The 21,809-nt window shown below is 37.9% G+C and overlaps 1 protein-coding gene across 1 annotated transcript in view; it reads right to left on the reverse strand.

The window, feature by feature from the left end:
- The window catches only part of PRIM2 (DNA primase subunit 2), a 95,880-nt gene extending 76,409 nt beyond the window's left edge, over positions 1-19,471 (reverse strand). The window contains exons 1-6 of the mRNA XM_058176669.1: positions 19,261-19,471; positions 17,184-17,349; positions 16,784-16,887; positions 15,988-16,067; positions 11,933-12,196; positions 10,266-10,386 (exon numbers count right to left, since the gene is read on the reverse strand). Coding sequence (XP_058032652.1) covers positions 10,266-10,386; positions 11,933-12,196; positions 15,988-16,067; positions 16,784-16,887; positions 17,184-17,334 — 720 coding nt within the window. The 5' untranslated portion in view covers positions 17,335-17,349; positions 19,261-19,471. The remainder of the gene's footprint in view (positions 1-10,265; positions 10,387-11,932; positions 12,197-15,987; positions 16,068-16,783; positions 16,888-17,183; positions 17,350-19,260) is intronic.
- Between the last annotated feature and the right edge of the window lie 2,338 nt (positions 19,472-21,809).

Below are 21,809 nucleotides of genomic sequence, written 5' to 3' on the forward strand. Positions count from 1 at the left end.
ATGTCACATTATCCCATCACCAAGCCATGCCCACAGAACTGGTAGTAACAAATTTTACATTTTACCCCGGTGAGTATGACATGTAAAGTATATTTGGCTCAAACAAAATCTGAACGGACCCCAGAATGATCATTTGGATCAAGCAGAACGATGAAATGTGTCACTCTGTGTCTCTTCCATCTCCCCATGACCTGGATATCCACCCCATCTTCACAGCATTCTCCCCTCCTTCCCTCCATCTCATCAACTACTGCTACCATTGGCTTGTACAACGATTTCTTACAATGGTCTCAGCAGTAAGGAAGAGGCTTCCAACATGACATTTCCAACAGGCCTTCTAGTCAAAACATTTTTTTTTATTTTATTTTTTTATTTGCATTTATATCCCGCCGTTCTCCGAAGACTCAGGGCAGCTTACATTGTGTTAAGCAATAGTCTTCATCCATTTGTATATTATATACAAAGTCAACTTATTGCCCCCAACAATCTGGGTCCTCATTTTACCTACCTTATAAAGGATGGAAGGCTGAGTCAACCTTGGGCCTAGTGGGGCTTGAACCTGTAGTAATTGCAGGCAGCTGCTGTTAATAACAGACTGACTTACAAGTCTGAGCCACAGAGGCCAGTTAATATTCAGAACAAATAACCAAATTTCACTCTGGACCAAAACATCTAAAATAATATTTCAGTGTAAATACTAACCATCCTGAAACCAGTGTTAAGTACAGACTTTTTCATATGTGGAAATATTGCAGTTGTTATTTCTTTGGATGTAGAGTATTTTAAAGCCATAAAATATTCGCCTCGTAACTTCTCCAAATATCAGACTGATGTATACAATAAAGCTTCAGAATGAAGATCCAAACCATTAAATTCATCCCATCAACTGTACAGAATCATAAAAACACGTGTAGAAGTACATGTTTTGTAATAGTGTAATTCCACACACAAAGGCAAAAGTTTATAAAGGGAGACCACAATGTTGTAATAAACCCTTTTGAACATCTTTAGAGGTAGTTCTCTCATTGTTCCAGCTCATGCAACAAATCTGATGAAAGGTTAAGTGCAATGAGTTAGAAAACCCCAAGTGGTATCAGATTAGAAAACAGAATGTCAGTTCTAACAACTGGCATCCACATATGCACATATTAACCATGCATTCAGCAATGAAGTTCGCATATTCTCCAGTTTTGTTACAGTGAGGCAATTTTTTGAGTTCCAAAGTGATTAGTATGATTGCTACCTTTCAATCCACTAATACTACAGCACATAGCTCAAAACACGTACAAGGTATTGAACTGCATGAGAAAAGAGGAGTTGTTCCTTTCCAAAACTAAAATGAGCCTGCATTATTAAAGCTATTTTATTCTTTGTATTAGTCTGATTTTTCCAGGGTTTTGTATGTTAGCATTGTGAACATAAAAATAAACAAAGCAATTTATTTTATTCAGACAGCAATTTGCGGAGCACTTCATTCAAAGGCTATACTATTAGAACAGCAGACGACATTTGGCATAATATACAAATAAGCCGAATTCTACAGACTTCTGCACCAATGTTTTCAGCTTCATTCAGAACCAACTGTATCTTGCTGAACATCATAAACAGAAGTCTGCAAAAATTGTTGCATTTATACTTAAAAGCTTCATATAGTTCCATCCTTCTTGCTTTATTCTTCTTCTGAGCATACTGTGCATTTGTATTGTTGTTTTTAGTCCTTAAATTTGTATTTAAAACTTTTTTACTAAGGATTGAAGGAAACTCACCTGTTGCTGTCTAACTTGCTGATTCAATAGCTATTCCTAATGGCTAAAAAGCACTTAATATTTATTAGAGTTAATCTATTGTGGGACCCCGAAAAAGGAAGAAGCTGCCTGTTGGTGGCTTCTTCTCTATGGTGAATATCATTTCCACCAACTGGCCACTACTTTGTTGCTTTTCTAAAAGATGTAGCTTTGTCAGTGGACCCGGGGACCACAAATGGGAATAGAGCTGATCAAGTGGTTGGTTTAACTGTGTTGCTGCTACCATGGAGGCAGGGGAGAGAGGGTGTGAATTTTTAATGCTGTAAACAGTAACTTGTAGATAAGTTTGGTTGCCATATAAATTTTTAATAAATACATAAATAATAAACAAGCAATTTCCTAAAGCGATCAGAAAAGGAAATGTGCAAAATGAGTGTTCTTTCAAAGGTGCAACTGCAGGTTGAGCGAGATGGCTATTCTTTCATCTCTGAGAGCTCTCAACCCACAACAGACCACTGTCGTGCTATCTCCTCACAAGGTGCAACTGTCTGGAGCACTTGTGGATAATCTCAAGTCCTCTCCTTGTCCAGGAAGGAATTATCAAGGAGCAGGTCTATTCACCACCTCTTTATTCTGCTGCGTTCAACGGCTCCACTTTGCATGGAGCCATCATCCATCTGCCATTTCTTCCCTGGAAGTCAGCACACCATGTATTTGTGCCATGTGAATCTTCCATTATGAACCCAATTTTATCAAGTAGCCTATTTAAAAAAAATTTAAAAAATATTTTTAAAAATGTATCTTTGTAAAAACATGTCTTGGCATTTAAGATTGAATGTGTATAGTTAAGTTTTGGTTCATTCTGAACTATTTTTACAATTTACAACTCTGACTATAAAAGCACTCTTAGGAGGATCTATTTAGTTATCTCTTGAAAATCAGCATCTGTTTCTCATCAAACACAGAAAATTAACAAATTGAAACTCTTAATGAGCATGGTGTTTTTCCACCCTAGTTGCTTCCATTATGTTTATGGAAGTAAGAGGAGGCAGCTGTCCAGTTCGGCTTCAAACACATTTTGCTTTTACCAAAACTGTTGAAACTATACCATATGCCCATAACAAGCCCAGCCAAAGACAATATTCTCAGAGCCCACTTCATTAAACTTCTCCATTGTCAACACAGATATCTCTGAACATTATAGAACTAAGATAATAAAAAGCCTAAGCATGAGTATTACATGCAAAATGTGTAGAGAAGACCTACGGCTACATGTTGGAATAGCAGAAACATAAGAGTTAGGAACAAAGCAACTTTGCTGGCACTATGCTTTCAGAGGTGGAAAAGGGGATGATATTTTAGTGGTTTTTCTCTCTTCTCCAGCTTTTCTATGCATTTTTTCCCCTTTCCCTTCCACCTTACCAAGGCAACCTGCAATTTTCATCAGCCACAAGAAAACCCTGGCCTGCCACTGTCTCTGGTTTTCCCATCCATGGTTCCCTCTTTCCTGCCATGCTACCCATTCCTCTTTCCTATTTTTCTCAACTGCAATTCCCCAAACTTAGTGCATCTATGCCACCACACATCCCACTGATCTTTGTTGCCCAACTTTGCTTTGATTAATATCAAAGTCTCCCATACTGACTTTTCTAGCACCTGCCTGGTCTTCCATGACATTGCCAACAATTTACTTGCTTTCAGGTGCTATATATAGCTGCAATTAGCAATCCCCAACTGTTTCTCCAGACTCTACCTTTCCTCGGTTACAGGACACACTTCACATTAAAGGCCTGCCTTGTAGAAACCTACCAGTTTCCCTCATTAATGCATCTCTGGGGCCCAGCATGCAAATTTAAGTGTGAAAAGCTAAACAAAGGCCAAGACCTTGGCGTCAAGCATTTGAGGTTACTGCCAAGGTAACTGCTGCTTCTGTCTTTTTCCTTTTTGTAGGAATGAGAAAGAAATGTAGCGACAAGCTGGCAGCATGGTAGTATAGGTGCCAAAAGTTGGAACAGAAGATATGCTTGAAAAAATAACATCTAACAGAAAGACAAGAACTGTGTTTTAATAAAAGCAAGCCAGCCAGTGACACATTCCCTGGAAGTAATAGATCTTCTATCTAAACCGTTTGGTTATTAAACAAGATTTATATAGTAAATAAAGCCATGTGCCTTCTGCTTTCTGTCTACCTACATCTGGCCTTTCCAACACTATGATTCTGTGACTGGGCAAATTTTAATGTATTTCTAAGATTTACATCATGTCGCAATGCAAAGATTATAGGCAATGTACCCAAAATGCTCCACAATATAACAACAACAAAATGGAAAAGAATTCAGAATAAAACCATAACACAAAACCAAGATCACATCTCACAACAATAACAAGCAACATCTTCACATCTGGCATGGATTTTACTTCAGTCTCTTTAACCTCCAGGTCTTAGCAAATCTACGGATGGCCATGAAAGCAAGACCATTCTTGCCTAGGTTGTTCTAAAAGAGGAGAACTAACACTCAAAATGCCTGCCTCTGTGTGCCCTTTGTTGGACCTCCCGATAGGAAGGGACTTTCAGGAGGCAATCTTTATTTTTATCCAAGTTATACAGGCAGAATTTGGAGGGAAAGAAGGTTTCTGGTGCTTCCTGCCAACTTCACTCCTTCCTTTCTACCATTTCTTCCTCCCTTTTCCTCTCCTTCCTATCATCCTTTTCCTCCCCCTTCCTTCCTACTTACCTTCCTACAAAACTGAAGACTTAACTTATAAACATTTTATGGTATCTTGAAATGAAACTCATAATTCACCATCTAACCCAATTTCAATTTCTGCAGGCCTGCAACTTTAAAGCAAAATCTTTTATAGATCTGCTCAAAAATGCTACCAAGTTCAAAGAAGCTATCTACCAGAAGAGTACGGCACATAGAATTACAGACAAAATCAACTGATTTACAGAAGTCACAGAAACATGAATGTAGTATTTTTTTTTAAAAGCCTTCATTCGGCAGATCTGTTAGTTGGAGGTATTCAAAATCTAGAACTTCCAATATTGCTTAAGCTACCCAGAATTAAGAGTATTTTTCTATTCTCTATTCACTGCGCCAGTTCTGGGAATTGATGTACAGTGATTACCCTTGATGAGCTTAGTTAATGGACAGCTGATACCATTATTTTTCAGTACTGCTCTTGCTTTTAATTGGCATCTGTCTTCCCCTCATTCAAAATCGACAGCAGACTAAACAACATTCATGGAGGAAATTTTCCAAAAAGACAGGAGATGGGCAGTGATTACATTTGGTAAGTTTCATTAAATGGAAGTCTGCCAAAAAAAAATAGGCACCAAATTGCCTATGTATGATTGTAGCAGATTCGAGTGCTATGGTGACAACATAAGCACAATTCAAGTCCTTACTTATAGATATAATTGTTGAGAAGCTGGACTGAAATGAGATTCATCCATAACGGTGAGGGCCTCAGGCAACTACACATCCCTTATGAGAAATAAAAAATACAATGATCTATAATTAATCTAATAGCCCTTACTTAGAATCACATTAGACCCAGAGATAATAGTGTTTAACAAGATTCAGAAGTTAATTTCTGAAATACAACACTCTATTTATGTAGCCATTCATCTCACACATACGTGATCTGGGCAGCACACATCCTTAAAAACCGTACACAATAAATAGTCCCAAATAAACAACTAAAATTAAAACCATTAAATACCAATGAAAATAATTAACAATTTTAGTTTGCAGGGAAGTATCATCCATGTAATAACAATATAACCCAGGTAACAGCTCCAAACCACCCGCCAGGCCCAATGACAAAACCATGTTTTAAGAGCCTTCCAAAGCGCCAGTAGATCAAGGTCAGTTTAATCTCGGGGTGGTTGCTGGTGCAGAAAATGTTCTTCTCCTGGGTCTACCAGATGACATTCCCTGGTCCTGATGGGACCCATAAAAGCCTCTCCTGCCAGCTCTGATGAGACAAGTAGATGTAACCAGGGAAAGAAAGTCCCTCAACTTGGCTTCATGCTATGTAGGGCTTTATAGGTCATTGCCAGCATCTTGAATTAAACTTAGAAGCAAACTTAGAAGCAATCGATGCAACTTATGGAGCAGTGGTGTAATATGCACTGATCACAGAGCGCACAATATAACTGTCCACACTACTGCATTTTGTATGAAGTGCAGCTTCCAGGTAGTCTTCAGGGTAGCCCCATGTACAGCATGTTACAGTAATCCATTCTAAAAGTGACCAGGACTTGAGTAGCTAAGAGTAGAGCCTCCCAATCCAAGAATGCTTAAATATATTTGAGTATTTCTCTGACTTTGAAAACCTTTCATTAGAAATATATAGGAATGAAGTGTGATTGTTCAGTGATAACAGATGCATTAACATAAGCACATTAAGCTATGGTTTGTACTGGTTATTTATTTTTTTTAAAATAAATCAGAAACAAGCTAGTCAGATACCACAGGAAACAAAAACTGAGAATAATACAGGAAATCAAAACAATTGGACCCTCATGGAAATGTTTTGGTGTTTTTTTTTCCAGCAAAGAAACTGTTCTTCAGAGTTTTGAACTGACTAAAACATTTTTGGTAGGACAGTTTTCCAAAAGAAGATTTTTATAGGCTAATTTTTGCATTATTGATGGATCAGTAACTATTAGCAGCTGCCTTTTGTTGTTGTTATTACTTTTATATGCTGCTTGGGAATTTCTCACTAGGGGAATATGGATGGATTAGACATGCTGAGCCTGATCCAGCCTTAGTTGTCTAATTATTTGCAGATAATAATCACCTGAATCCAAAATGAGCAATGCAATGTTGATTGATTTCACATGATTAGGAAACTATATTGCAAAGTCCAAAGCAAAGCAGATTATCAAGCACTTCAAGGCTTTAAATTAACTATTGTCAGAAACTCCTTATCAGACTGGAACTTGCAAAAAAATTCAAAACTGTCAACAAATTGAGAAACTGAAGTACCAGTACTCAGGTACACTGCTCTACTATTTTGTCAATTAAAATAGATATAAAATTAAGGGAAAAAGGCCAGAGCAATTCATTGATGAATAGCAAACTGCAGAAATGCCATTTACATTGCCTAACCAAACTCTCTAAAAAGATTCTTTAAAAAACTGACAGCAACAAAATCAAAGAGCAGCTACCTGGAGAAAAATCAAATTTCACTAACATCTGCATTTCCCCCTCCACCCTGTTTATTCTTCCTCCTTCCTTATCCACTTTGTCAGTAACGGAAATGCAGAGCATTAGCTCCTCCAACTGACTATTCAGGACACTGTCTTCCTCCTTTGATATAACTAAGGTACTCTGAACAGCATTAGAGGCATCTAAACTGAACCCTATGTCTGTATGTACTGAAAAATTTGTGTACAAATCTGAAAAACTAAGATGCTAGTACAGTTTAAAGAAGAGCCAACCTAAAGAAGAAGAAAAAATACACTTCAGGAAAGATAAGTAGCAGTATCACAAAATTCACTTTCATTTTTGCTTATATTGTACCTTATCCTTTAATTTGCTGCGAACATGAGGAGGGCATTTTAAAAAATTGTTCCATTTAAATTAAGGGCCGTAATAGCTCAGGCTGTTAGAGCCTGTTATTAGAACACAGTAGCCTGCAATTACTGCAGGTTCAAGCCCGGCCCAAGGCTGACTCAGCCTTCCATCTTTATAAGGTAGGTAAAATGAGGACCCAGATTGTTGGGGGGGCAATAAGTTGACTTTGTAAAATATTTATTTATTTATTTATTTATTCATTCATATTTTTATACCGCCCTATCTCCCTAGGGACTCAGGGCGGTGTACAGCCATATAAAAACACATAAATATACAAAGTAAAACATTCATCTAAAAAACTTATTATATCGGCCAAATAATTAAAATAGACATATAAATAATAAAACCCAGTTTAAAACCAAATCTAAAATTTAAGCATTTAAAAATTTAAAAAACTTAAAAATCTAGTCCAGCCCTGCGCAAATGAATAAGTGTGTCTTAAGCTCGCGGCGGAAGGTCCGAAGGTCAGGAAGTTGACGAAGTCCTGGGGGGAGCTCGTTCCAGAGGGTGGGAGCCCCCACAGAAAAGGCCCTTCCCCTGGGTGTCGCCAGTCGGCACTGCCTGGCCGACGGCACCCTGAGGAGTCCCTCCCTGTGAGAGCGCACGGGCCGGTGGGAGGCATTCGGTGGCAGTAGACGGTCCCGTAAGTAACCCGGCCCTATGCCATGGAGCGCTTTGAAGATCATTACCAAAACCTTGAAGCGCACCCGGAAAACCACAGGCAGCCAGTGCAGTCTGCGCAGGAGAGGTGTTACATGGGAGCCACGAGGGGCTCCCTCTATCACCCGCGCAGCTGCATTCTGAACTACCTGGAGTCTCCGGGTGCTCCTCAAGGGGAGCCCCATGTAGAGAGCATTGCAGTAGTCCAGGCGAGATGTCACGAGAGCATGAGTGACCGTGCATAAGGCGTCCCGGTCTAGAAAGGGGCGCAACTGGCGAACCAGGCGAACCTGGTAAAAAGCTCTCCTGGAGACGGCCGTCAAGTGGTCTTCAAAAGACAGCCGTCCATCCAGGAGAACGCCCAAGTTGCGTACCCTCTCCATTGGGGCCAATGACTCGCCCCCAACAGTCAGCCGAGGCTGCAGCTGACTGTACCGGGATGCCGGCATCCACAGCCACTCCGTCTTGGAGGGATTGAGCTTGAGCCTGTTTCTCCCCATCCAGACCCGTACGGCTTCCAGACACCGGGACAACACCTCAATAGCTTCGTTGGGGTGGTCCGGTGTGGAAAAGTACAGCTGAGTGTCGTCAGCGTACAGCTGGTACCTCACACCGAAACCACTGATGATCTCACCCAGCGGCTTCATATAGATGTTGAACAAGAGGGGCGAGAGAATCGACCCCTGAGGCACCCCACAAGTGAGGCTTCTTGGGGCCGATCTCTGCCCCCCCGTCAACACCGTCTGCAACCGATCGGAGAGATAGGAGGAGAACACCGATAAACGGTGCCTCCCACTCCCAATCCCTCCAACCGGCGCAGCAGGATACCATGGTCGATGGTATCAAAAGCCGCTGAGAGGTCTAATAGGACCAAGGCAGAGGAATAACCCCTATCCCTGGCCCTCCAGAGATCATCCACCAGCGCGACCAAAGCCGTCTCAGTGCTGTAACCAGGCCGGAAACCGGACTGGAACGGGTCTAGATATACAAATAGAATATACAAATAGAATGAGACTATTGCCTTATACACTGTAAGCCGCCCTGAGTCTTCGGAGAAGGGCGGGATATAAATGTAAACAAAAAAAAATTAGTTTTTAAAAAAGAACTTGTTTCTTCCCTCTAGTTAAATACAGGGTAATTTACCATTATTCTCTTTCTCTCTCCCTCTCCCTCTCCCTCTCCCCCTTCTCTCTCTCTCATACACACATAGACTCTGTATGTGTGTGTAAATTATAATTGTTCAATACAATAAATATATATAAAACAGAAAAAAGGGAATGAAAACATATAGATATACCTTCTACTCTTTTTTCTATAAATAATCATCTTATTCTTTTCCTCATCATTCTTGTCAATTTTTAATCCCTAAATCCTGAAATATTTCAGTTCAATTTTTCTTCTTTCAACAAAAAGTCCAGATAAAGTTTCCAGTCTTTTTTTTTTTTAATTGTCATGTTTTTTGTGACCAGACTAGTCAGCTTCTCCATTTCTGAAAGTTCAGTTTATTTTATAATTCTTTTTTTTTTTGAAAAAGTTTTATAAAAACAAATAAATTTTTTCCCCAAAAAATTATTTTATAATTCGATCTTCCACTGCAGGAATTTCATTGCTTTTCCAACTTTTTGCACACAATAATCTTGCCACAGATTATACAATATTAATTTACCATATTTATTTTCTAATTCCTGTTCTATAATACCCAATAAGAATAGTAATAATTGTAACTCACAATTATTCTCAAAAATAACAGAACAGAAATCGAATCTATATGCCATATTATGGCAGTGGTGAAATCCAATTTTTTTTACTACTGGTTCTGTGGGCGTGGCTTGGTGGGCATGGCAGGGGAAGGATACTGCAAAATCTCCATTCCCTCCCCAACCCTGGGGGAAGGATATTGCAAAATCTCCATTCCCACCCCACTCTGGGGCCAGCCAGAGGTTGCATTGCCGGTTCTCTGAACTACTCAAAATTTCCACTACCGGCTCTCCAGAACATGTCAGAACCTGCTGGATTTCACCCCTGTTTTATAGCCATAATCTATAATACACAGTTCCATCACAATTCAACACTCAGGGAAGATGACAATACACTTATGTCTAGGTCAATCAGAATCTCAGTTTCACTACGTCACTAAATATGATGAAAAATAGCAGATCAAAATGAACAGGAGCCCAACGACAGCAATTATTTTTGCATTCTCATATATACTTTTTGTAAGAGTTTTGAAACTAAAACCTATTATGGAGTTATTCAAATATACAGTACTTACAATATCATATCCCAGGTTAGCATACCGAAGAAACTTTTCAACTAACGGACGAGATAGCTGATTAAATCTATAACGGAAGAGGTCCATTTCTTGTTGGATAAACCATCTCTTAAGTTCCTCCCTATAATCAAACAATGAACGCATAATGAAATGCAGTTGATTTAGACACATGCAATAAATCAGTGTTTCTAGAGCCTTAATTTCAATGAGATAGAAAAAGTTTAATCACTACATTTAATTTTCTATCTTTACAGACAGAATTTAAAATTGGAACAAAGTACAGTTTCTAAGTCCTATAAGACAATAATGAGCTGGAGACTGATATTTTATGAATACAGGATATAATTTTAAAATGATTATTTTGTTCAACCATGCAAGAAATTGTACAAAAGCAGAATGTACTTAGAAAAGCAGAATTCAAATGTTTATTTCTACTGTTTGGCCCTGATGCCCTTCCACTCTCTAAAAGATCATTAGGTATTAAGCCTTCTATAAAAATGGCAATCTACTATTACCATTTTTAGATATACAAATAGAATATACAAATAGAATGAGACTATTGCCTTACACAATGTAAGCCGCCCCGAGTCTTCGGAGAAGGGCGGGATATAAATGTAAACAAAAAAAAATTAGTTTTTAAAAAAGAACTTGTTTCTTCCCTCTAGTTAAATACAGGGTAATTTACCATTATTCTCTTTCTCTCTCCCTCTCCCTCTCCCTCTCCCCCTTCTCTCTCTCATACACACATAGACTCTGTATGTGTGTGTAAATTATAATTGTTCAATACAATAAATATATATAAAACAGAAAAAAGGGAATGAAAACATATAGATATACCTTCTACTCTTTTTTCTATAAATAATCATCTTATTCTTTTCCTCATCATTCTTGTCAATTTTTAATTCCTAAATCCTGAAATAATTCAGTTCAATTTTTCTTCTTTCAACAAAAAGTCCAGATAAAGTTTCCAGTCTTTTTTTTTTTTAATTGTCATGTTTTTTGTGACCAGACTGGTCAGCTTCTCCATTTCTGAAAGTTCAGTTTATTTTATAATTCTTTTTTTTTTGAAAAAGTTTTATAAAAACAAATAAATTTTTTCCCCAAAAAATTATTTTATAATTCGATCTTCCACTGCAGGAATTTCATTGCTTTTCCAACTTTTTGCACACAATAATCTTGCCACAGATTATACAATATTAATTTACCATATTTATTTTCTAATTCCTGTTCTATAATACCCAATAAGAATAGTAATAATTGTAACTCACAATTATTCTCAAAAATAACAGAACAGAAATCGAATCTATATGCCATATTATGAAAGTGGTGAAATCCAATTTTTTTTACTACTGGTTCTGTGGGCGTGGCTTGGTGGGCATGGCAGGGGAAGGATACTGCAAAATCCCCATTCCCTCCCCACTCCTGGAGGAAGGATATTGCAAAATCTCCATTCCCGCCCCACTCTGGGGCCAGCCAGAGGTTGCATTGCCGGTTCTCTGAACTACTCAAAATTTCCACTACCGGCTCTCCAGAACATGTCAGAACCTGCTGGATTTCACCCCTGTTTTATAGCCATAATCTATAATACACAGTTCCATCACAATTCAACACTCAGGAAGATGACAATACACTTATGTCTAGGTCAATCAGAATCTCAGTTTCACTACGTCACTAAATATGATGAAAAATAGCAGATCAAAATGAACAGGAGTCCAACGACAGCAATTATTTTTGCATTCTCATATATACTTTTTGTAAGAGTTTTGAAACTAAAACCTATTATGGAGTTATTCAAATATACAGTACTTACAATATCATATCCCAGGTTAGCATACCGAAGAAACTTTTCAACTAACGGACGAGATAGCTGATTAAATCTATAACGGAAGAGGTCCATTTCTTGTTGGATAAACCATCTCTTAAGTTCCTCCCTATAATCAAACAATGAACGCATAATGAAATGCAGTTGATTTAGACACATGCAATAAATCAGTGTTTCTCTAGAGCCTTAATTTCAATGAGATAGAAAAAGTTTATTCACTACATTTAATTTTCTATCTTTACAGACAGAATTTAAAATTGGAACAAAGTACAGTTTCTAAGTCCTATAAGACAATAATGAGCTGGAGACTGATATTTTATGAATACAGGATATAATTTTAAAATGATTATTTTGTTCAACCATGCAAGAAATTGTACAAAAGCAGAATGTACTTAGAAAAGCAGAATTCAAATGTTTATTTCTACTGTTTGGCCCTGATGCCCTTCCACTCTCTAAAAGATCATTAGGTATTAAGCCTTCTATAAAAATGGCAATCTACTATTACCATTTTTTAAAAAATAAAAAATAAATTTGGACATACCCAAGAAATTGAATTACAGAATCAAAATATCCTATATTACCCAAATAATATCTTTAGGCTTTATGGAATATTAGATATGTGTCTTATGATAAAAATAGAGAAGGAAATATTAATATTTTGTTAAATTATATTTCTCAAATATCGAATCTTTCAAACTATGAAAACCTTTGAATATATTATACTTGGATAATTGACCCATGTTATCATGTACTCATAGAAGTTCGGCTATACAGTATCCCAGTCTGTAAAGACCACCCTTTGTACTGTATGAACTCTGTACTTTCCGACAAGCAAGACTGGACCATATGCTTCTATATAATCTAGGTTTAAATTTTTGTTTAAAATAAAGTCACAATATAGAAAAAAAGGAATAATAGAGGAGTTTGTTTTTTTCCTATTTCCTTGGGTTATTTTTCCTCTTTCCATTGTTTTTTCAGATAATTTAATTTTTTCTCCATCTTGATAACTTAAGATTTTTTTTTTAAAGTAGTTTATATAATACCAATATAGTTATATATAACTATATTATATATAGTTATATATATAAAACAAATTATTTTTAAAATCAATTGTAATATTTTTACAGTCAATAAAAATCTGTGAAATAACACATAGAAAAAAACTTTTTATAGCAACATTTTGTTTAAACTTACATATTGAATATGCCAAATATATAGTCAGCAATAGTGTTCTATTTTGTTCACAGACAAAAAAATGAAGAACAAATAATTGTGAAAGCAAAGTACAGTATCAAATAGTTATAAATAAAAACAGTGACAATGTAAAGTTTTGCCTCTTGGTGGCACTGCTGAACTACTAAAATCTCTAACAGACCACATTCTCACATATATTATAAAATTATGCCTGTTTCGACTTGTTGTGAACCAATTTAAAATTAGGAAACCACATGATACAAAAAGGTTATCTGAAGAATTAAACATTTATTATAAGCATCTGATGCTAAATCCTAAAGGCAACAACATAATGCTTATTATTATTATTATTATTATTATTATTATTATTATTATTATTATTATTATTATTATACCTTTGATGGAGGTATTTTTTTCTTTTTCTTTTCTTTTATGTACACTGAGAGCATATGCACCAAAACAAATTCCTTGTGTGTCCACTTGGCCAATAAATTCTATTCTATTCTATTCTATTCTATTCTATTCTATTCTATTCTATTCTATTGCTTATTAAAATGTTGCCGAAACTCCTGGTGTTGTGAAAAACCAGGATTCTTCTGATAACTTGTAGAACTATAACAATTTTTTCAATTTGAGCTATCTAACTTTTAAGCCATAACTTTCCCCAATATAGGCTTAAACACAGATTCTACCTACAGCTTCCGAAAGAAAGAGAGAAAAAAAGTCGTAAAACAGTGCTTATTTGCCTGTGAAAATTGTTTCAAGATGCTTATTGAAGTGTGCATCCATATAAAGATGGTCCTCAATTTACAACCATTTGTTTAGTGACCATTTAAAATTACAACAGCACTGAATAGTGACTTATAACCCTTTTTCACACTTACAACCGTTGCAGCATCCCCATAGTCACATGATCAAAATTTGGACTCTTGACAACTGGCTTATACTTATGTCGGTTGCAGTCTCCCTGGGTCATGTGATCCCCTTTCGCAGCCTTCTGACAAAATCAATTAGGGAAACCAGATTCACTTAACAACTGTGCCACTAACTTAACAACTGCAGTGATTCACTTAACAACTGTGGCAAGAAAAGTCATAAAACGGGACAAAACTCACTTAACAACTGTCTTACTTAACAATAAAAAATTTGGGTTCAATTGTAGTCATAAGTTGAGGACTATGTGTATTTAAAAGAGCATGCGGGATTATCTCTTGGACAATTAAATATTACTTATAGGGTTTTATTGATCTTTTGACAAAGAAAAACAACTTTCCCCTCACAACAATAAATGATTTCCATTTTTTTCAGAAATCATGCATTATAACAGCAACAACTTAAGAGGTATTATATTTAAGGAAGACTACACCTATAGCCAAAGTGCTGGCTGTTACTTATAAAGCTGTATGTAGCATAAAGCAAGGGTGTCAAACTCAAGGCCCGTGGGCCGGATCCAGTCCACAGGGTGCTTAGATCTGGCTTGCGGGGCTGGCCCTGAAACAGCAAAGGACCGGCCTGCAGTGCCTTTGCAAGTGAAAATGGAGCGGGGGGGGGGGGGGGCTGGCTGCAGGAGGCCAAAAATGGGGCGCATTCACTGGCAGAGGGCTAGCAAAACAAACTAAAAGCAAAACAAAAGGAGAAATGTTTTCCCCTTTACATTTGAATATACAAGAAGGGACAGGAAAGGAGAAAGGGAAAGAGAAAGAGAAAGAAAAAGGGAAGATAGGAAAAGAGCAAGGAAGGAAAAATAGGAAAGAGGGGAAGGAAGAAGAAAGGAGAATGAAGAGGGAAGGAAAAAGAAAAGGAAGAATGGAGGGAGATTATGATGAGTGAGGGAGGACTTCTCAGGGAAGTTCTGCCTTAGCACTTGGCCACCACAGGTGCCCCTGACACAAGTGATGTCAGCCTGGCCATGCCCGCCATGGTCACACCTATGCCTGGCCAAACTGCCACCCCCGGCCCTCTGAGGTTAAACACAACCCTGATATGTCCCTCAATGAAATAGAGTTTGACACCCCTGGCATAGGGCTTTATTATTTGAGACTCTACCACCTGTAACTTCTGCTAGAAGGGTATTAAAATCTGGCTTTGCTGGTTGGCCTGGGCCCCCAGGGGAAGCTCATCACTGAAGGTGGTTAATGGGGCAAGAAGACCTAATCCCTATCCTGTCCATCTCTTGCGTCTTTTAGCTTCCAGTTTAGTAGTTTTTAATGATAATTTAATCTCAGTAGTTTTAATATTTTAATTATCTTTTAGTTGTTTTATAACTTGTAAGGTACCTGGTGTCACCTTCTAGGGAAGATGGGTGCATAAAAATTTAATAAATAAATAAAAAATAAATAAATAAAACTTCTGGATGAAAGACCTGGCTTTTCACCCAGACTTTGAGGTAGGTAAGTGAAGTTCCTATATCTTTATTTCTGCCCAATTTTGGCACGTTTCTTTGTCTTAATGATGTTTTTTTCCTGTGTTTTTAATTTGTGAATCACCCAGAATTGCTGGGATTCAGGCCATATAACACAGCGTTTTAATAATATTATCTGCAAATAAAACACTTACTTTCTTTCTCCTGCCATATCCACTTACAGAGATTTTTCTAGCCATTTTGGAAACCACAAAATATATACAATATCAAATACATCTGAAAATCATAATACACTATAGGTTTTAACAACCAGATCGTATAATCACTAGACAAATAGTACCTACGATTGGCAGTAGGCAAGGCGCAGTATAAAATGAGAAATATGATCTTTTCTTCTTGCATCATAATCATCTTCAATCAAAGCCTAGTTAGAAAAGAATATAGCAGTAAAACAAAACCTGCATCACATCCAGCGTAGCATACGATATATTAATAGTAACATCACCATGTAAACAGAAGGCAAGCTCAGATATTTACATTTTCCTCTTCCCTCATATATTTCCAATCTCCTGCAACTTCCTCCCTTCAAAACATTATTTAGAGAATCAAGGTATAAGACAGCTCAAGTTGTATTTTATTAATTGCAATTGGGGAAAAAACTTTTATAAGACACTTTTGTCTAATGTGGGCCAATAACACCAACCACCGTATTGTACACCTAACACACAGAGATTGTCCTGTTCGACTATCACCTGAACTCTCTGGAAAAGTATTTTGGGTAGTTCAGGAGTCTACCAGGCAAGGATGTAATGGATGAAGGGAAAAGGAAAGCATAATTCTAATCTACATTTTCTTTTCTACAATTCTGCATTCTACTGATCCAACACTTTGCTACATGAAATGTTAAAAAGCCAGTCATTGATGCAGGCAACAACAGGGCTAACTGCAGGTTTTATTACAAGGGCCATCAATTGGAACCAGGTACACAATAATCATTTGAAAGTACAGGAGGAAACGCCAAATTCAAAGGTAAAAATCACATTATATCCAAGACCCATTTAAATTGGTTCTCTCGTCAAATGGTATTTTATTTTATTCTGGGTGACAAGCATCAAGGGCATATTATTCACTTCTACTTACATAATATGGAAATTTAAGGTGTCGAAGTTCCGACTGTAGTTTTTCTTGGTAAGAATCACTACCTTTCACATAACTCACACCCAAGTTTTCAACTGCTTTGAGTACTGCAAAAACCAGAAAGGAGTGTTGAAATATGACAATGGAGAAGTGATTAAAACATACAGTATCTGAAAATACTACTTTCATGCAACGAATATATTCTAGCACTAAGAACCAGATTATAGTAATCACATGTATTGTGAATGCTATCGTATCAAACAGAATTCAAAATGTATTAGTTCTGTAACTACGAAAAAGATGAAGAAATATGCAATTCCACCAAAATATGAACTTGGATCCTTCTGAAAAACTACATATAATTTTAAAAAACTATTTTGTGTTATATACTCTATATACTCACATTTTAATCTATCAACTGCAAAACTTTCGAACTCCATCAGAGAAATATTTTCAGTAGGGGGCTGCAGATAGAACTGGACACTAAGAGGATATGACTCTTGTTTATCCCCCAATTTCAAAGTTCCCCGTTTGACATTTGAAGAAAACTGCATTTTTTCCACATAAACCTATAAAGAATATTGCAAAACTTTTTAATAAAATATGAAATGAACAATCAAGACAGAAAAAGATAAACATGAACCAGAATATTCATTACATATATTATATAAGAATACAAGTTTTATTCTGGGATTAAGTTGCTTCTAGGCTTGGTTACATGTATTTGACGTTATGATTTTCTCCCCAACCACAGCTACAGAATTATAAAAGCAATTCAAATTTTACATTTTGTAAAAATCAGGACACTGGCAAGGAAATGGCATGAGACAGTCACCAGGAATTGAACTCAACTTGAGGACATCTTTATTGTACAGTAAAATGAACAGCCTCCATTCAAAATCTCTTTGCTGCCCTCAAAGGGAAAATATAGTCAAGAGGAAGTTAGATTCCTGCCCACAAATACTTTAATAAAAGTAGATTGAGGCCAGGGGTGAAATGCACCCGATTCGGACCGGATCGCCTGATCCAGTAGCAATGGCGGCGGGTGGTTCGGAGAACCAGTAGCAAAAATCCCTGCCCACCCCCACCCCGCCCATGCCCAGCTGAGCCGTGTGATCATCAGGTTTTTTTTAACTTCTAAAAACATTTTTTCTTCAGCCGAAAAAATGCTTTTAAAAGTTAAAAAAAAAAGTTGATCATGCCCACCCAGTCACATCACCATGCCCACCAAGCCACACCCACAGAACCATTAGTAACAAATTTTACATTTCACCCCGAATTGAGACTAAGTTCCTCCTATATTGTTACAGCAAAAACCCTAATTTCTTTTATTCCTTGGCTAGCAACTAAATACTAGTATAAAAGAAGCAACAAGAATGAAGCCTGTAAACCACATCTGACCCTAAATGCCTAGACACTTATGACTAAAAGAAATATGATTTGCTAAATTAATACAGTCACCTTTATTACTATATTATCTGTATTGGCCAAATATGCCCAGACAAGGACAAATAATCCATAGCTTCGCACTTAATCCAACCACATGATTCCATACAATATATTGAACCACAATGGATGAATTCAGCTCAGCTAATAGATTTGGCAGATGCATTTTAGTAGAGCATTGTTTGAATTGCCAACATGATCGCCAACATCCGATGATGGATAAGACACAAGAAGAAGAAGAATTGTGTGAATACTCCCTGCCTCACTTCAGAAGGAGGAGGAATCATGTTATCAAAGTTAGTACTTTTTGTATCTGTTGGAAGGAGGTCTTATGGTCACAACACCTCTGAAGAGAGGCAAATAGCCGACAGAGGAGAATACAAGTACTCCTCGAATTACTACCACAATTGAGTCCAAACTTTTTGTTGCTAAGCGAGACATTTGTTAAGTGAGATTTGCCCCATTTTATAACCTTTTTTTTTGTTTTTGTTTACATTTATATCCCGCCCTTCTCCGAAGACTCAGGCCGGCTTACAATGTATAAGGCAATAGTCTCATTCTATTTGTATATTTTTTTACAAAGTCAACTTATTGCCCACCCAACAATCTGGGTCCTCATTTTACCTACCTTATAAAGGTTGGAAGGCTGAGTCAACCTTGGGCCGGGCTTGAACCTGCAGTAATTGCAGGCTACTGTGTTCTTAATAACAGGCTTCTTAACAGCCTGAGCTATTCCGGCCCCTTTTTTGCCACAGTTGCTAAGTGAATCACTGCAGTTGTTAAGTTAGTGACCTGATTGTTAAGTGAATATGGCTTCCTCGTTGAGTTTGCTTGTCCGAGAAAACTAGGGACCCCGGAGGCAGATTAAAGAGGCAGAAATGGACCACCACAGGATTTGGGTGCTTTACTTGTATAAAAGAAAACACTCTAGAATTCAGTCAAACTAACTAATAAATAAAGCGCGTGTAGAATCACAAACGGTGTGACATCATCACCTAAACAAGAGGGGAATCCATTCAAAAAAAACTACTCACCGACCAGCCACAGTCCGTGTAATAAAGCCGACTAAATCTCCCGCGCGAAATCAGTATACGCCGAGTCCTCCTCGTGACGTCATCTCCTCTCCTCCGTTAAAACGTCCATCCGATTGGCTCTTCCGCCTGCTTCTAGGGAGTTGCCATGACAATGCCCTCGCCTTTTTCCCCCATCTGTCATTTCAAGGGGGGAGGGGGGCAAATCGAAGGAACTGCGCGTGACAAGAGAGATGTAGCCGGAAGTAATGTCCCTCCAGTGCGGGAGGCGGGAGAGGGGGCACTCCCTGTGTTTTAAGAGAAGTCTCTCGTTTTCGAGCCATCAGTTTGAGGCGCTTGTAAATACCATAGAGATAAATATGTGAGCGTCATACGCAGCCTGCACTTCCGGTTTCTAACTTTAAAGCGGCTATCGGAGGACTAAGGGAGGAAATCATACGTTGAAATCAAACAGTCCCCACCGGCACCCCCCAAATAATTCTGAAAATTGTGGAAAGCGATCAGAGGCTTTGGATGTTGCAATTTTCCTCCTTTTTGGTTCACGTTTTGGTCTTTCTTGGTTAGGCATTAGGACAATCGTAATCATCATCAGAGTTGAAAGGAATCTTGGAGGTCTTCTAGTCCAGGGGTCTCCAACCTTGGTCTCTTTAAGACTTGTGGACTTCAACTCCCAGAGTCCCTCAGCCAGCAAGTCTTAAAGGGACCAAGGTTGGAGACCCCCGTTCTAGTCCAGGGGTCTCCAACCTTGGCAACTTTAAGCCTGGTGGACTTCAACTCCCAGGATCCCCCAGCCAGCAAAGCTTAAATTTGCTAAGGTTGGAGACCCCTGTTCTAGTCCGACCCTATGCCATTTCAAACAAATTGATGTTCAGACCTTTTAAAAAGCCTCCAGTGATGGGAGCACCCACAACCTATGAAGGCACACTTTTCTACTGGTTTGATATATGTTTGTTGTGGTTTTAGATAATTCTAACTCTTATCTGCAACTACTGTTACAAAAGTAGATGGAGGCCAGTGTTGCCAGCACGCCATTTCACCAGGATTTTACAATTCAATAACTCTTTCCTTGAGTCACTGTAAACTGATACATATGTTATTGTGGGTTGTATGAACCCAGTTTTGTTGACCTTTATTTGGTTGCCTTCTTTTCTGCCAGGCATCAAGGGTGTCGCCAGTGAGGCTTGTCTAGGCACTGTGTCCAAAATATCAAAAAATTTAGCCTCGTATTTAGTGCTTATGGGGAGCTGTCTGACCTTGTTTTATCTAATTTTATCAGTCCCGAGCAGTGGTGGGATTCAAGTAATTTAACAACCGGTTCTCTGCCCTAATGATTTCTTCCAACAACCAGTTCGCCAAACTGCTCTGAAAGTTAACAACCGGTTCTCCCGAAGTGGTGCGAACTGGCTGAATCCCACCACTGGTCCCAAGTGAGGTTTCCTGCTTGAGCAGGTTAGACTTCCAAATTTATATCCCTTCAAATTTATTTTGTGATCCAAGGCATCTCTCAACATAATTTAAAGACATTAATTCTGTCATCCCTTCTAATGATCCAACTTTCACTTCTATCTGTTGCAGCTGGGAAAGTTGTAGTTCTACTTATGGTCAATGTAATATTGCTGCATTTTAATATTTTGCTGGATCTGTCAGTTTTTCTCCCAAGTTCCAGATACAAACACCTCTGTGAATGTTTGAGTCAAAGTTGTGTAGGAAGCTAGCACCCATCCCTCTCCTAGAAAAATGAAATATTCTAGGAAATATTAAAAAGGCAGAATATTATACCTCCCTGGATGAGAAATGGACAAACATGTCCATTTGAGGCAGGAAGCAGACTCACTCTTAATAGTCCCCACACTCTCAATAGCCTACAGTAGATGTCAGCACTTAAGAGATAGAGATAGATAGGTCTATTCATAAGCAAAAGCCCTCACCCAAGATCCAACAAAGGTAGGATTAGCCCTCAGCCATAATATGAATTGCCCCAAACCCTCTTCAAGCATCACTCAGCAAGATTCAACCAGGCCTGGGACTCAAAAGACAACCTACAAAGTTAACCCTGTATGGCCCCATGGGAGTCTGACAACAGAATAGAATAGAATAGAATAGAATAGAATAGAATAGAATAGAATAGAATAGAATAGAATAGAATAGAATAGATTTTTTTATTGGCCAAGTGTAATTGGACACATAAGGAATTTGTCTGGTGTATATGCTCTCAGTGCATATAAGGAGAATAAAATACATTCATCAAGAATAAAAATACAACACTTAGTGAACCATCTTTTCAAGCAGTCTCCATGTTTCCAGTGCCTTTCTCCCCACTTGGAACTGAACCTAGATGGTTTAATGGTGGACAGGACCATATGGTTTTGAGGTCCTGGGCAAAAAAGCACATGTGTGAGATAGATAGATTTATACCCTCTGTTGGGCTTTGAATTTGAGCTTGTATTCTGATTGGTCTGGTTCTGACTGATTATATTTATTGATAGATTGCATTCTGATTGATCTGATTGATCCATTGATCTTTGGCATTTAGTCATGCTGGCTACATGACC

The sequence above is a fragment of the Ahaetulla prasina genome, chromosome 1 (assembly GCF_028640845.1).
Source record: "Ahaetulla prasina isolate Xishuangbanna chromosome 1, ASM2864084v1, whole genome shotgun sequence".
NCBI lineage: Eukaryota > Metazoa > Chordata > Lepidosauria > Squamata > Colubridae > Ahaetulla > Ahaetulla prasina.